Source organism: Salvelinus fontinalis, chromosome 9 (assembly GCF_029448725.1).
Source record: "Salvelinus fontinalis isolate EN_2023a chromosome 9, ASM2944872v1, whole genome shotgun sequence".
NCBI lineage: Eukaryota > Metazoa > Chordata > Actinopteri > Salmoniformes > Salmonidae > Salvelinus > Salvelinus fontinalis.
This window is the reverse complement of record NC_074673.1, coordinates 51,042,701-51,059,757: the sequence shown is the minus strand read 5'-3', so window position 1 is coordinate 51,059,757 and position 17,057 is coordinate 51,042,701. Positions and strand designations below refer to the sequence as shown.

Genomic DNA, 17,057 nt, shown 5'->3' with positions numbered 1-17,057 from the left:
GATGGTTTGGGATGAGTCGGACTACAGAGGAAAAGCAGCCAACAAGTGCTCAGCAAATGTGGGAACTCCTTCAAGACTGTTGGTAAAGCATTCCAGGTGAAGCTAGTTGAGAGAATGCCAAGCGTGTGCAAAACTATCATCAAGGCAAAGGGTATCTATTTGAAGAATCTTAACCTCTCTAGCGTACGTGGGACGGTAGCGTCCCACCTTGTCAACAGCCAGTGAAACTGCAGGGCGCCAAATTCAAAACAACAGAAATCCCATAATTAAAATTCCTCAAACATACATGTATTTTACACCATTTTAAAGATACACTTGTTGTAAATCCGGCCACAGTGTCCGATTTCAAAAAGGCTTTACGACGAAAGCAAACCAAACGATTATGTTAGGTCAGAGCCAAGTCACAGAAAAACACAGCCATTTTTCCAGCCAAAGAGAGGAGTCTCAAAAAGCAGAAATATAGATAAAATGAATCACTAACCTTTGATGATCTTCATCAGATGACACTCATAGGACTTCATGTTACACAATACATGTATGTTTTGTTCGGTAAAGTTCATATTTATATCAAAAAATCTGAGTTTACATTGGCGCGTTATGTTCAGTAGTTCCAAAACATCCAGTGATTTTGCAGAGCGCCACATCAATTTACAGAAATAGTCATAATAAACATTGATAAAAGCATGGAATTTTGTATCCACTTCTCCTTAATGCAACCGCTGTGTCAGATTTCAAAAAATCTTTACGGAAAAAGCTATCCATGCAATAATCTGAGTACGGCGCTCAAACGACAAATCAAGCCAAACAGATATCCGCCATGTTGGAGTCAACACAAGTCAGAAATAGCATTACCTTTGATGATCTTCATCAGAATGCACTCCCAGGATCCCAGTTCCACAATAAATGTTTGATTTGTTCGATAAAGTTAATCATTTATGTCCAAATAGCTCCTTTTTGTTAGCGCGTTTAGCCCAGTATTCCAAATTCATGAGGCGCGAGCACTAGGTCCAGACAAAGTCAAACAGTTCTGTTACAGTCCATAGAAACATGTCAAACGATGTATATAATCAATCTTTAGGATGTTTTTAACGTAAATCTTCAATAATGTTCCAACCGGAGAATTCCTTTGTCTCCAGAAATGCAATGGAACGTAAGCTAACTATCACATGAACGCGCATGGTTAGCTCGTGGCACTCTGGGAGAGACCTTACTCAATCCCCTCTCATTCACCTCCACTTCACAATAGAAGCATCAAACAAGGTTCTAAAGACTGTTGACATCTAGTGGAAGCCTTAGTGGAAATGGGGTCATTGCACTTCCTATCTTGGATAAGCAAAGAGTTGAAAAACTACAAACCTCAGATTTCCCACTTCCTGGTTGGATTTTTTCTCAGGTTTTTGCCTGCCATATGAGTTCTGTTATACTCACAGACATCATTCAAACTTCAGAGTGTTCTCTATCCAAATCTACTAATAATATACTTATCCTAGCATCTGGGCCTGAATAGCAGGCAGTTTACTCTGGGCACGCTTTTAATCCGGACGTGAAAATACTGCCCCAAAGAAGTTAAATGTATAATATATTTTGATGTGTTGAACACTTTTTTGGTTACTACATGATTCCATATGTGTTATTTCATAGTTGTGATGTCTTCACTAGTAAAAAAACTTCACTAGTAAAAATAAAGAAAAACCCTTAGTGTTCTAAAACTTTTGACTGGTGTATTTTACCAAATGTCTTTAGTGGAACCTAAATCTCTGGAAGACCAGTTAAAGGGTCAGACATAATAGCATGTCATCCACATAGAGTGAAACTTTATGCTGTAAGCCCCCTCTTCAAGTATCTTTGGTGTTATTACGTATTGCTATGGCTAAAAGCTCAACTGCGATGGCAAACAGCTGAGAGCATAGAGGACAACCCTGTCTTGTCCCACGTTGAAGTTGGAAATGGGATGAAAGGTTATTATTTGTGCGCATTGTAGCTATAGTGGATGAGTAAAGGACGTTTATCCAGGACATAAAACTGGGACCGTATCCAAATTGTTTGAGAGTATAAAATAGATAATCAAACGCCTTATCATCATCAAGTGATAACAATATCTCTGGAGTGTCAGATGAAAAGGAATTATAAAGTATATTACAAAGACATCAAATGTTGAGAAAATAATGATACTTTTTTATGAAACCAGTTTGACCTGTAGATATAATGGAGGGAAGGACTGACTCAAAACGGCATGCAATCATCTTAGAAAGTATCTTTACATCACAATTCAGTAAGAAATTGGCCTATATGAACCACACTCAATGTTTCATTGCTGAGGGTAAAGGGTTTGAGGGGAATGATTCCTCAAATACGGAAAGCAATAGAGGAGAGAGTTGATCTGAGAATTTTATTTGTAAAGGCATTGAATATTGCACTTCTTTAATCTTGCGCTGTACAAAATAATTTGGTCCCCTAGATAAGCCTTGGGCGACAGTACACAATTCATCACATCACCACGTAGTATTAGGTGTTGTGTGTCCATATTTGTGGCTCAATTCGGTCTTATGTAGCAAAATTTGAAAATGTGTTTTTTACATTGGATAAAATAAAGACTCAGAGCTAGAAAATGGTATATCATACACTACAGTTGAGGAACAGTGGGAAAGTAATTCTGCTTCGAAAGTTGATCAACTTGTAACTCCACTTTTGAGAAAATGGCCTTTGAATATTTTGGTACACCCACTGGAGAGCTATTTTTTGTCTACACCTATTCGGCATCGTTCACACCCTCTTAAGCTATAGCCCCGCCCATAAACTCAGAGCGTTGTCAGATTGTCCGTTCGTAAATTCAGAGCATTTCGCTCTAGGGGAGTTCAGAGCACAGACTGGACGCTCTAGCTGAGAAATAGGGTTCACCCGAGCGTTCTGTCCTAACATCAGCAGACAAGCACCCAAGCTAAATGGCTGGCTTGCTAGCTATTTCCCGAACAAATTGAGAGAACAGCTCACTGACCATTTTACTCGCCCTAGCAGAGCTGGTTAGGTTGTTTTTATGTTATCCATGAAGATGTAATCTGGAGACAGGTGTTTTCTCCATCTCCTTAGCTATCATACTCTAATTCCAATGATTTCAAAACTCGATCTCTCGGCATGTCCAGCCCACTCATTATCTCAGCCAATCATGGCTAGCAGGAAGGTTACTGACTTTTTCTGTGGCTAAACGAACTAGGCTTGTATTTTAAACAAGGTATTAGTATTTACACATGGCAGACAAGTTTGTTATTAACCTGTTTGGGGTGCAAGCCCGACCTCGGACCGAAAATGACACCCCTGCAGAGCGCGAAATTCAAAATCTATTTTTTTAAAATATTTAACTTTTACACATTAACAAGTCCAATACAGCATTTGAAAGATAAACATCTTGTCAATCCAGCCAACATGTCCGATTTTTTAAATGTTTTACAGAGAAAACACCACATATATTTATGTTAGCTCACCACCAAATACAAAAGTGGACAGACACGTATGAATTATGATTATGAAGTATGAATTATGATTGAAGTAGCATGCACAACCAACCGAAATAAACTAAAACCAACCTAAAGAGCCCAGAAAAAACGACCTCAGATGACAGTCATATAACATGTTACACAATAAATCTATGTTTTGTTCATAAAAAGTGCATATTTTAGCTATAAATCAGTTTTACATTGATGCTACCCAAAAATGCTAATACATAGCTACAGTCTGAATCCAGCCGGGAGTAGCCAGAGAAAATACATACACCAACGTCGGCTACTAATTACACCTCATAAAACATTTCAGAAAAACATATGGTGGATAACTAATGAAAGACAGATATCTTGTGAATACAGACAACATTTCCGATTTTTGAAGTGTTTTACAGCGAAAACACAATATATCGTTATATTAGCTAACATCATAAGCTAGCATAAGGCAGCATTGATTCTAGTCAAGCGCTAGCCTAGCATAGTTAGCAGAGTTAGCATTCAACAGTTCGACATATATATGAAAAAGCATCCCAAATTGGGTCTTATCTTTCTTGGTACTCCATCAGAATGTTGTAACGGGGTCCAATGTCCAGTAGAGTCTTTAGTTGGGTTCCAGAACGAATGATTTCCCTCTTTGGTTAGCTAGCACGGTAGCATTGCTGCGCCAGAAAGCGTTTCTTCAAAAAATTCTTCCGTCGTTTCACATCTAAAGTCCAGAATAAATTGCAATAATATAATTAAAGTATATTGAAAAAACACACTTTAGGATGATTTTGTGACATGTAGCAAATAATATCGTAGTCAGGCATCATATTCAACGTTATCTACCTTGTTCCAGAAGCCGAGATCAAATTATCCTTCGCGCCCGGATTTTTATTTTAACTGCGCAGGTCTCACAAGAAGTTCTGTTATTCAGTCCAGGGAAGAGATATTCGACTCCTTTCAATTCTCACTTCCGCATTACAGTCTGGCGAACGCCTCTGACGTGTCCCTATGGTCATAAGTCAAATGGCCTTTTATAGAGAAGGTCTTAAAGAGACACATCGCATTTTGGGAAACTCAATTCGGCTGGGAAAATGGCTGTAAAAATATTTCTGTTCGACTTAGAGAAACAATTCAAACCTTTTTAGAAACTACAGACTGTTATCTATCCAACAGTAGTAAATATATGCATATTGGAAAATAAAAAGTTTCTTAGGAGGCCGTTTGAAAATGTGCACACATTTTCCAGTTTTTTCAATATTCAGCGTGCAGCCCAAACAGGTTAAGGCACATGAATGTTCACATGTTTCAGAAGGCATTTTTGCCCCAAAACGCATTTAGATTTTTTTTTAAACTTTTACATTCAAATGGCTAGTGGTGATGCACGACATATGCCTAGTTTCCTGAAACGAGTCACATTTGGAAATCAAGACAATTAATTTGTGAAGAATGAACTTATCCCAATTTATTGCATAAATGTAAGCCAAGATAACAGGTGTATTATACAGTTTTCCTACTACATTAATGAAGCGGCCTGCCGAGTCTGCCTCTACACTTGACATTACGAACAGTATGTTTTTCCTAATGAAAATGGCTGCTCCTCTAGTTTTAAAATGAAAATTGGAATAATATGATTGACCGATCCACCCTCCTTTTAAACGAGAGTGGTCGAAAGTGCGGAGATGTGTCTCCTAAAGAAAGGCGATATCTACTTTAAGGTGATTTAAATGAGAAAGAACCCTTTTACGTTTCACTGGGTGATTTAAAGATGTAACATTCCAGCTAGCAAAAGTGACCGAGCAACCAGCTCTCCCTCTCATGATATTAGGTCTAGCCATGTAAAGTCAGGTGGGAAAAGGATAGATGCCCGATTACAATAACAACTGATCCATTACATTTTTTCTCCAAAAATAGCAAATAAACCCAAAAGTTTAAATAAATAAAAAATAACAATACTCTGAAGTCGGGTATGAAAAATAAATCCCACCCTGGTCACCTAATAGAACAAGGTAACTGCTAATCCCCACACAAAGAAATCCACACATCATGTGCTTGTAGTGGGGAACACTTAACCGATCAAGTAGAAAGCCCTGGTGAAATTGTGAAGGATTTAAACAAGTTAATAAATAAATAAGAGATACTTATTTACAACCCCTAAACTAGGCTGTTTTAAAGGAAAGTTTAACATTTTAAAAATCAGCAATACCACGAAGTTAGCAGCAACGTCTTTAAAGAAATTACGTAACCTAATAATTGAACTGTGCTTTATTTAACCTGGATACGGGTACCATCAATAAAAGGAAATGAGCAGCTTCATGGTAATAAAATAAAACATTAAAACAAAAGGAGACTTGGCTCACCAGAACTAAGGCACTAACGTTACCTAATAATAACAATATAAACTGATACCACTGGCAACGCTATACAGTCTCTGCAAAGAGAGACTGGGTCTGCAGTGCTAGACACATTCGTCCATTACCTTAATCGTCAAATAGGTGAACATTCAGCCATTTTCTTAGTTAAACCTCGGTAGAACGTTCGCCTTATGGGGGTCTTGGAACTCTTTCTCAGTGCCGTTGTATATTATACGGAGTCAGGCAGAAAAAGCCACATCATACCGAACGTCGGTCCGTCCACGGAGCACACTCTTGACATCGTTTAAAGCAGCACGGGCACAAGCAACGCTGGGGGCATAGTCTGGGAAGATGGAGATTGGTGCGCCGTTGCATCGAAGTGGGACAAATTCTCTGGCACGCCGAAGAACATCAATACAATCCTGATAGTAGTGTAGTTTAGCCACAATGACGCAAAGGCTTTCCGCCAGGCTTTCAATGCTTGAGACCCCGATTTGAGCGGTCTACAAGGATGTCTTTATCCAATTTGAGGGTTTCCTTCAATAACTTTGAGACCGATGAAGTAGAACTTGAGCCCAGGTCCTCAGCTACCCCATGATCCTGATATTGACTCTTCGCATATAACCTTGTAAATGTATGCATTGTTCTTTAAGGCTAGCCACATCAGTTTCGAGCTTCTTAACCGTGGTTTGTAGCGTAATCGTGTCATCTGAGCATGTTGACAAGCCTTGTTCCATGTAGGAGACAGTTTTCTTAACTGTATCCAGTTCAATACGAACCATTGCTGTATGCTTTGCGAGTTCATTCTTGACTGCTTGCAACTCCGACTTAGTAAAATGTAAGTCCTCACTGAGCGCCTCCTTGAGTTCCGACTTGAGTGTAGATGAAATGTCCGCTCTGAGGGCAGCAAGAATCTCGGACTTCAAATAATCAGCGTTACTTTTTTCGCAGAGGGGTAGAGCCGCTGCTACCCCTTGTTGAAGAACTCGAGCTCCTCGTCTTGGACCTAGTGTTTTCTCTCTTGTCAGTGACTCTGCTGAACTTTTGTAGGTTATGTGCAATTTAAGCATTAAAGCATATATACAAGTTGAACAAAGTTAAGCGTGTCATTCAAAGGCTGTGTTCCCTAGTCCTTTTTGGGTCAATGCGCAGAGAAAGTATAAAATAAATGCAATTTCAGCAGGAGCTTGGAAAAACGTGACCTAATCCATGGCTTGCTCACTAGCTCCCCCCAAGTGCTTGTCAAATTGTGAATAAGAGACTGATGAAGTGTGTGTAGCTTGCAACTTTTTTCAAATCATCATTAGAGTCCCATCATGCAGCCTTAGAATGTGTAAAACATCAAAACATATAGCCCAATGATTGTATCACAACTAAAGTAGCATAAATTACTCTAAATTAAGCATATAGGAGGACCTGTTTCTTTGTTAACCGCTCAACACAGAATAGCCGAATGTGCGCACAATTTTTTTCTTCATACTATCAAATAATATAAAATAATGCCACGGCGTTCTAAGCAAATCTTGTCTGCTAAATGAACTAGTGTAGCCCACAGCCATTTGGCATAGCCAGATCAGGACCTAACATAAGGACAACTCAGAGTATGCTATTCTGTTCTTCTGAAATGGACTACATTTTCTCCATATCATGTTTCTTTAGACCTGTCTAAAATAAATAATGGATTTATTGCGAAGGTGTAGGCTCTATTAAATGGATTTATTTGACTTTTTTTAAATGTGGATGTTCCAAAGGTCTGCATCAGTGGCTCGTAGCTAATTAACGGTCAATTACCGAGACCGGCAGTTATTTGCTTGATAATCACCAGCTGATAAAATGTCATGACCGCCACAGCCCTAGGTGAGACCATAGACTGCTCGTGTACATAAACATTAACACACACATGTATGTGTATACACTCAGTCACACACACACACACACACACACACACACACACACACACACACACACACACACACACACACACACACACACACACTCTCTCTTGGACGTACACTCTCCCAGACACACACACACTCACCCCTCTTCCACAGTGATAGAGAGCCACATACTGAGGCTTTCCGTGATATGAGTTATCTCCCTCCCGAGCCACCACAGTACAGTATGTTTCCCTCAGTGGGATGTCAGAAATAGCAACTGATCAAATGTAACTTTTCTCCAGGGTTGCGGGGGAAAAAGTTTCCCTGCCACATAATGTGTTTCTCCTGATCGTTCTCCGCCATTAGACTAGCTTGATTTCACAACCCCCGAACGAAAGTCTATTCTGTTATTCATCGCCATGGAGACCGCCCCCTGGTTTCGGGGATGTTCAAGTATGCATTTTTATACCCATGTATAAACACTGGCAAGGCAACATCCCGGAGGTTGATAGTTTTAGGGGGACAAAACTGACCAGTGATGATGCATGGGCTGCTACTTTCCCCCCTGATTATAACTGAACTTCCACATTAGCCTTCATCTACAGCCATTTACGTGACATTCAGTCAAACATTTTGCAAACTTAACACATACTATTTATTCCTCTTATTTCTCCCTGTCTGTTCCTCTCTTTCCTCCCTCCCTCTTTCGCTCTCTCTCCCTCTTGGTTTCTGTCTCTGTCTTTCTGTCTCTCTCCTCTCTCTCTATCTCTTTTTCTTTCTTTCTTTTGCAGGGAATGATACTGCTGTACCATGTGTCGTCAAGAGCGTGGACAGCTTCAGCTTCCTCCACCACCCTGTGCACCAGAGGAGCCTGGAGATCCTGCAGAGATGCAAAGATGAGAAATACAGTAAGAAACTCCAAGTCCCACAATCCTCTCTGCTGCCCAACTCCCTTTTCCTGGGCTTACAAATAAAGAAGGGGACAATTAGCTTGTTTTGAATTAACTTGTTCTCCCTTAAAATACTCCCTCAATTAAAGGCCCACTCTGATATCTACAGCGTTTTTGATCCTTTAACATGTAACCAATGTATTTGGTTCATATGTAGTGCCACCCTCTTTCTTTCAAACTTCTGTTCTAGTCAGATCAAAGCATCACTTTCATACTTTATTGCCAAATTCACATAGGCCAAATATGTAATAATTAGGGATGCACGATATATCGGTGGACATAATGGAATCGGCAGATATTAGCTAAAAATGCCAACATCGGTAACGCCCGGATGTTAAAAACCAATGTTGATGCTACCGTGCATTCCTGACCAAGCCCACACAATGTCGAGCAGTCATTTGAAAGAATAAGAAAATTTCAGCGGGACGACTCAAATGCGAAATCCATTAAAGCCAAGATAATGGCATTCATTGCCCTTGACAATCAACTGTTCTCTGTCGTGGGTGATGTTGGCTTTCGCCGACTGGTCGAGCACCGGTACACACTACCAAGTGCGCTATTTTTCAGATGTTGCCCTACCGGAGTTACACAGTAATGGCGTCACTGCTATTAGCTTCACGACATGCATACTATGGAACGCCGTTTGGGTCTTTGCTTGTCAAAAAAGATACAGTAGCACTGTCAAAGCTGTACAAAAAAGTCTGCAAACAAGCAAACACCGACCACAAACGATGTGTTTACAATACCGCGTTGGTAATAAAGCATCACTTGTTCAACCGCAACTTCTGGGGTAGCTAACACCAATACAACAAGCCTGAAAACAATGACCAGTAGAAACTGCAGTCATTTTCATTATTCTTAGCAATGATTTAGGAATCATTGTGAGTAAGTATTAGCTAGGTTGCCACTTGTTGTTCGCCTATTGAAATTGAACTAGCTAGCCAGCTACTTAACCCTGTTGCCCAAAGCTAACTTTATAGGCAGCCAGCTAGCTTCATCTGGCTAGTGAGGCTCGACCGGAGCTGGCAACAATAAGGATTACGCACAATAGTGGAATGTGCAGTTTGCCTTCAAATGAAAAGTATGTCATTGACAGTGATGCAAATGAATACAAATAGTAGAATTATTCCATACTTTTATTTTGAAGGCTAACCCCAAAGTCCACTATTGTGGCTAATCCTTAGCTTCACATAGATGGGTCCGACCACCATTAATCAAATAAGAACTGTCTTATAAATTAGGGTTATTTTAGATGACACCTAGCTGTATAGTTAGCTAGCTAACTATAGCTACAGAAACAGATGTCGTGTTATTTGACACGTCAAATAGTGTTATTTGACATGTATCTTTTTTGACACGCAAAGACCCAAACGGCGTTCCATAGAAATCCTGGTTAAGAATGAAACGATTGAACAAATGAACAAAGAAACAGCACAGCAAGTAAGTGAAATAAATATTTTTTGATTATGTTTTACTGGTAATGGGGACATACGTAAATGCCAACAAAATAGCTTTTTGGTCAGTGTGTGTGTGTGTGTGTGTGTGTGTGTGTGTGTGTGTGTGTGTGTGTGTGTGTGTGTGTGTGTGGTGCAACCTTTATTTAACTAGGCAAGTCAGTTAAGAACAAATTCTTATTTACAATGACGGCCCGGGCGACGCTGGGCCAATTGTGCGCCACCCTATGGGACTCCCAATCACGGCCGGGTGTGATAAAGCCTGGATTGAAACCAGGGACTGTAGTGACGCCTTTTGCGCTGAGATGCAGTGCCTTAGACCGCTGCGTCCATGTATGTGTGTGTTAACTATTTAACTGTATTAGAATGCTTTAAAGGCTGCTAACATTTTAAATATTGGTTTTAGGTATCGTTTTTTTGGCAAGGAAAATATTGGATATTGGTATCGGCCAAAAATGCCATATCTGTGCATCACTAGTAATAATAAATAAACAGGTCTGCAACAATTTTTGGCCTCGACTAGAATTTGCATTGCTATTACTAATAAGTCATTGGAAATCAGACATGAATCCTCTTTCTTCATAAGGCACTGTTGCGCTATTTGCCCTGTAATAGTCATCGTAATGAAGCTGTTTGTCATGCATGACCACTCCCACACATACGCACTGAAATAGACCTCATGGCAGTGTGTTTAATAAGCACTGTGAGTTACTGTTTCCTCCTTCCTCTGTTGTTCCATTTTCCTCCGTCCTCAGAGGCTTCGCTGCCGGTTCAGAGACAGACTGACAATAGCCTGGACCCTGTCACGTGTGTGTGTGTGTGTGTGTGTGTGTGTGTGTGTGTGTGTGTGTGTGTGTGTGCACGTACATGCACGTGTGTGTGTGTGTGTTCCAAATGTCATAGCACTTTCATGATGGACACACAAATCAAACTGAATCCAATGCGCAACAGCCTCGGTCTCTTAAATGGATCATCCCTGAGGGAAATGTTTCCAGTGTATAGAACAATGGACAGTTAAAGAATTCAGTGAGCTTCCAATCTTCCAGACCATGCAGCTTGTCTCAAATGTTCAATGTTAAATACCATTACGCCTCAGGCCCGTGGGGATATCTCTCTCATTCCCCATTATCTGGCCTTTCAAAGCATGGCAGGGAGAGACCTGCTGGGAAATCAGTCCATTAAGAGAGATGAGAGTTGAGACGAGAGGGAGCGCTCATATCTGTCCTCATCAGGCCTTTGGTATTTGGGGAAGGAGGGGGGGTTGTTGCGGTGGTTGATCACTGTTTAGGAAATGAGGGTCTGGCAGTGCAGTGCCTTTAATCACGCACACATGCATCTTGGTGGCTTGCCTGATAATGGCCCAATGTGAATTAAGCAATACATTAGCCAATGATACGGACTGAGTGGACCGACGGTCATTGTATGCATGTTTGTTTTGGTGATGAGACCACATGCTCCTCCTTAAAGGTTTATACAATTGACACATCCTCTCTCTCTCTTTCTCGCTCTCCCTCCTGCCTTACATCACGGTCTCGTACAGGTATCACTAGGAAGAATCCCCGGACCCCCTTGTCAGACCTCCATGGCACCAACACACTGAACGAGAAATCCGCCAGGTATGAACCTGTTTTATGGACACTCAAAGCAATGAGCTGTTCTGCTTTCAGTGTGTGATTGTTCAGTATATGCTACAGCAATTCACACTCTCTCTCTCTCTGTGTCTTTGTCTCTCTCTCTTTCCTCTAGGGATGGTTATGGTGTGGGCTGTAACGGGCGTAGCTCCATACAGGGTCGTCTGTCTTCCTCAGGCTCGGAGTTCGATGACGGCGTCTTCGTCAACTCCACTAGCAGCAAGCTCCTGGAGAGAGCGCAGGGCATCCTCATGTGAGTATGACTGCAAAGTCGGACCACGCACACACTCAAACCTTGATCAGCCAGTGTTCAATCCACGCTCAATATGTGTTCATAACGAAATGATTCTCCTGGGGAGAGCACAGGGGCATCCTCATGTGAATATGACCTGTCTGACCATCATCATGCAGCTCGCACCACGGTCAGAAAACCGTGGTCGGGCAGTGGTCAATCCATGGACAATGTGTGTTTATGCTGTATGTTCATTCTGTAATATATCTGACAACCAATCTCTCTCCCACAGGCGGAACAAAAACTATAAGTCCAAGCCCTGCCTACCGAAGGTAAGGGCCGTACAAAGATGTGGTCATTTTCCACCGTGAAAGTACAAGTGAGAATTTCTCTATGGCTTCAACATGATATACGTATGAAAGGCCAATAGTGAAGTAATGGATTACAGCAGGGGTATTCAACCTGGGGTCTGCGAAAAATATATATTTTTTAAATTACATGGGGGGGGAGTGGACAAATATCACTAGCAACAACAGAATAAACAAATGTTTTATTTATAATGTCAACGTTATTTCTCAATTCCTAATATTGAGTAACTTACACTCACTGGAGTATCTAACATAGGCTTTGAAAAAACACCCGCAATTAGCAGATGCAGTATTATTCTGGCCAACACATGGCTATCCTTTGTTTAACAAGATATATAGTTCCTATTAGCGAAAAGTGTGTGGCGTTTATGGCACCTTTCTAGCTAATAGGCTATGTTTGAGTAATTGTTTCCTTCAATTATGTGGTAAGCTCATAAAAATACAAATAAAAAATCTACCAAATCGATTCATTAACACTTGGCCGTAGAAGAATACTTATTTAGAATTATTTTGAATAAAATATTGTCCATTATCATGCAAGAATGGAAATTAAACAGTATGTCATATTGTCATGTGACCATGTTCATACGGTAAATAAAAAAAGGTATGATTGCAAGACTGTAAGTCGCTCTGGATAAAAGCGCCTGTTAAAATGTCATAAAAAATAATACTCATCTGACTGTGTTCTTATGGCGATTCCTCTCTCTGTGCAGCACCTGCTGGACGTGAAGTCGCTGAGGTACCTGAGCAGTGTGACCCTCCACGACCGCATCACCAAGTCCCTCCTCCACCTGCACAAGAAGAAGAAGCCGCCCAGCATCAGCGCCCAGTTCCAGGTAAGACTCAATTTCTTTCTCGCCCTCTAGTGACAGACTCTGTCAATCAGAATTTCAGCCGTTAAACCAATGCCCAATTCCAACACTCAGCTTCTACATATTCCCGGGGCACTTTGTGTAGATCTTAAAGAATGGACAGGTGTCAAGAAATATTTATATAAATGAAACATTTACTTAAAGCGCATTTCACAAAAATGTCACAGAAATGATCTCAGATCTGCATCAATTGTCGGGGCAAGAGGTTGAATTGGACAGGAATTGACTGTAATAAATAACATGAGCTATTATAATGCCAGGTTTATGCAATGCATTATGAGATGTTAATTACGAGATGTCAATATGATGGGATGCTAATGGTTATTGTGCTAATGAATTGCTGTGCTAATAAGCTAATGCCAATTGTCTCTTGCTGTGTGAAGGCCTCCCTGAACAAGCTGATGGAGACCCTGGGTCATTCGGAACCCTACTTTGTCAAGTGTATCCGCTCCAATGCAGAGAAGGTGTGTTCAGCTCCTGTTGTTACAGCTACTTCAGTTTGGTTAGATGCTAATGTAACTACTGACAAGCTCCAGCGAACAATAAAACCACTGAACAAACCACTGTCTGGTAATTGCATAGCCCGTTATAGCCAATTATACAATGTTTTACTGTTATTGGGTGATCTAAATCTCTTTCTCTATTGTACCTCTCTCCCCTTCTTCTTTCGTGCCTTTATTTCTGTCTCCTTCCTTCTCTCTCTGGATATTTCTCTCTCTCTCTCTGCTATCTCGCTGCACTCTCTCTCTCAGCTCCCACTGCGTTTCAACGATGCCCTGGTGCTCAGGCAGCTGAGGTACACAGGCATGCTGGAGACTGTCCGCATCCGCCAATCAGGATACTCCATCAAATACACCTTCCAGGTAAGCCCTCGCCAACCAATCAGGATACAGCACTGTCATGGGGCACAGAATTAGCAGAACAGATAGGCACACCAGATACACAATACTGTGTATTACCTACCATAGTTGAATGCACTGACTGCATTTAGCTCTAGATAAGAGTATCTGCTAAATGACTTAAATGTGAAAACTGCTGATCGATGGTCATCAGTTTCATCAATCAGAATCTCAATGAGCTGCACGTAGACGTAGTGAAGTCACATCCACGCACTTGTAATGTAGTCAGTCTTATTAACAGCTTGTAACTTTTATCCCTCTGAGGTCACTATTGATATGTTGTCTTTCGTCTTGTCTTTGCAGGACTTTGTGCGTCACTTCCGTGTGCTCTTACCAGACAGAACTAGACCAACCAAGTCTGGCATCCGGGAGTTCTTTCGTCAGGTTCACCTAGCACCTGCTGGGTATCAAGTGGGCAACACAATGGTACGCACTCTGGGGATGTCCCTTTTTTTCTTTATTTGTCTCTCTTTTTCTCTCTCTCTTTCGCCATCTTTCTCTCCTCTCTCTTTCTCTCCTCTCTCTTTCTCTCACTTTGATACACGCTTGCATTGCAGCCGTTCTGTTCCTATTGAATTTCCCTGGCTGTGGGTGGGTCTGGTCATTTGTGGGTGTATCTAACGCTCCAACCACCCCCCCCCCCCCCCCCGGGGTCTCTCTCTGTACTGCAGGTGTTCTTGCGGGAGGCAGAGCGTCAGCGGCTGCAGGCCCTGCTCCACACGGAGGTGCTGCGGTGCATCGTCACGCTGCAACGCCGCTTCCGAGCCCGGCTGGAGAGGAAACACTTCATCAGGATGAGACAGGCCGCTGATGTCATCCAGGTGAGACGACGAAGTCAGGGCACCACACCAAGTCCAGGGTTGTGTTCATTAGGGCACGCCATAGCAACATTTTTTGCAGCAGAAAAAAGTCTAGGTAGTCCCTCCCTGAATGAACACGACCCTGTTACTGGAAGCCATATTGTTTATGGCTACAAGAAGAGACTCAGTCTGCTGTCCTAATCATTGTCAGATTGAACAAAAACAAACCGAATCCGTTTTCCTTACCTCGAAAGGATTCTCAGCATTACTCCAATGCAACGATGTCACCCCAGTCAATAAATTCATTTTGTTCATTCATATTTCTTCATTCTCTCCTTTCCATAGAGGTGGTGGCGGGGCTGCCTGCTCAGACAGTCGGAGGCAGCAGTGGACCCAGCTGTCCAGGAGGAGGCAGCAGTGTGCCTGCAGGCAGCATGGAAGGGCTACAGGGAGCGCAGGCTGTTCATGCAGTGGAAGGACTCTGCCCTGATAATACAGAGGAGCTGGAGAAAGAGCAGCCAGCGCAGGGTTCTGGCGGCCATTACGGTGCAGACAGCCTGGCGGGCCTACAGAGAGAGAGCCCACGATTGTAGGACACACAGTGCAGCGACACTGCTACAGGCAGCGAGTAGGGGCTACCTGGCACGCCTAAGGTAATGAGGAGTGACAAACCGTTCTATTTTATGAAAGGTACAGGTAACTGCCAAAAATAAAGGAAACACTTGAGTAAATGAGGGATACAAAGCACACTACATGACCAAAAGTATGTGGTCCTTCCCCAAACTGTTGCCACAAAGTTGGAAGCACAGAATCGTCTAGAATGTCATTGTACTCTGTAGAGTTAATATTTCCCTTTACTGGAACTAAGGGGCCCCAACCATGAAAAACAGCCCCAGACCACTATTCCTCCTCCACCAAATATTACAGTTGGCACTATGCAGTTGGCACTATGCAATGGGGCAGGTAGCATTCACCTGGCATCCGCCAAACTCAGATTCGTCCGTAGGACTGCCAAGATGGTGACTCTAGAAAATTGAGTAAAGTTCAATCTCGTGCTTCTCTGCGCGGGGTTATATTTCTTCTGCACGGTAGTCAAATCAAGTTAAATAGTTTTTGTCACATGCCCCGAATACAACAGGTGTAGTAGACCTTAGAGTGAAATGCTTACTTACAAGCCCTTAACCAACAATGCAGTTTTAAGAAAAAGGTGTTAGGTAAAAAAAAAATGATAAGTAAGAAATAGAAATAACAAATAATTAAAGAGTAGCAGTAAAATAACAATAGCGAGGCTATATACAGGGGGTACCAGTACAGAGTCAATGTGCATGGGCACATGTTAGTCGAGGTAATTGAGGTAATATGTACATGTAGGTAGAGCTAAAGTGACTATGCATAGATAATAACCAGAGACTAGCAGCAGCGTAAAGGAGGGGGGGGCCGCTATGCAAATAGTCATAATGGCCATATAGTCAAATAGTCATAATTTCCAAATAGTCATAATGGCCACCCCCTCCGTAAAGGAGGGGGTGGCCATTTGTATTAGCTGTTCAGGAGACTTATGGCTTGGGGGTAGAAGTTGTTAACTTCTTATGGCAGCAGGGGCAGTATTGAGTAGCTTGGATGAAAGGTGCACAGAGGTGCCCATAGTAAACTGCCTGCTCCTCAGTCCCAGTTGCTAATATATGCATATTTGGATAGAAAACACTCTGAAGTTTCTAAAACTGTTTGAATGATGTCTGTGAGTATAACAGAACTCATATGGCAGGCAGAAACCTGAGAACAAATCCAAACAGGAAGTGGGAATTCTGAGGTTGGTCGATTTTCAACCAAGACCCTATTGAATACACAATGGGATATGGATGAGTTTGCACTTCCTACGGCTTCCACTAGATGTCAACAGTCTGTAGAACCTTGCCTGATGCCTCTACTGTGAAGTGGGGCCGAAGGAGATAGGAATTAGTCAGGTCTATCATGACCTGACCATGCTCTGACCATGCGTGTTCACATGAAGGAGCTCTGTTCCATCGCACATCTGAAGTCAATGTAATTCTCCGGTTGGAACGTTACTGAAGATTTATGTTAAAAACATTCTAAAGATTGATTCAATACATCGTTTGACATGTTTCTACTGACTGTTACAGAAT

The 17,057-nt window shown here is 41.8% G+C and overlaps 1 protein-coding gene across 10 annotated transcripts in view; it reads left to right on the top strand.

Annotated features, from left to right (window-relative positions):
* myo9ab (myosin IXAb) overlaps positions 1-17,057 on the top strand; it is a 222,456-nt gene that overhangs the window by 168,778 nt on the left and 36,621 nt on the right. For all 10 annotated transcript variants that reach the window (XM_055934808.1, XM_055934807.1, XM_055934806.1 and 7 more), the window contains 10 exons: positions 8,499-8,615; positions 11,652-11,727; positions 11,858-11,995; positions 12,267-12,306; positions 13,056-13,178; positions 13,598-13,678; positions 13,967-14,077; positions 14,417-14,539; positions 14,785-14,934; positions 15,259-15,566. In XM_055934808.1, coding sequence (XP_055790783.1) covers positions 8,499-8,615; positions 11,652-11,727; positions 11,858-11,995; positions 12,267-12,306; positions 13,056-13,178; positions 13,598-13,678; positions 13,967-14,077; positions 14,417-14,539; positions 14,785-14,934; positions 15,259-15,566 — 1,267 coding nt within the window. The remainder of the gene's footprint in view (positions 1-8,498; positions 8,616-11,651; positions 11,728-11,857; positions 11,996-12,266; positions 12,307-13,055; positions 13,179-13,597; positions 13,679-13,966; positions 14,078-14,416; positions 14,540-14,784; positions 14,935-15,258; positions 15,567-17,057) is intronic.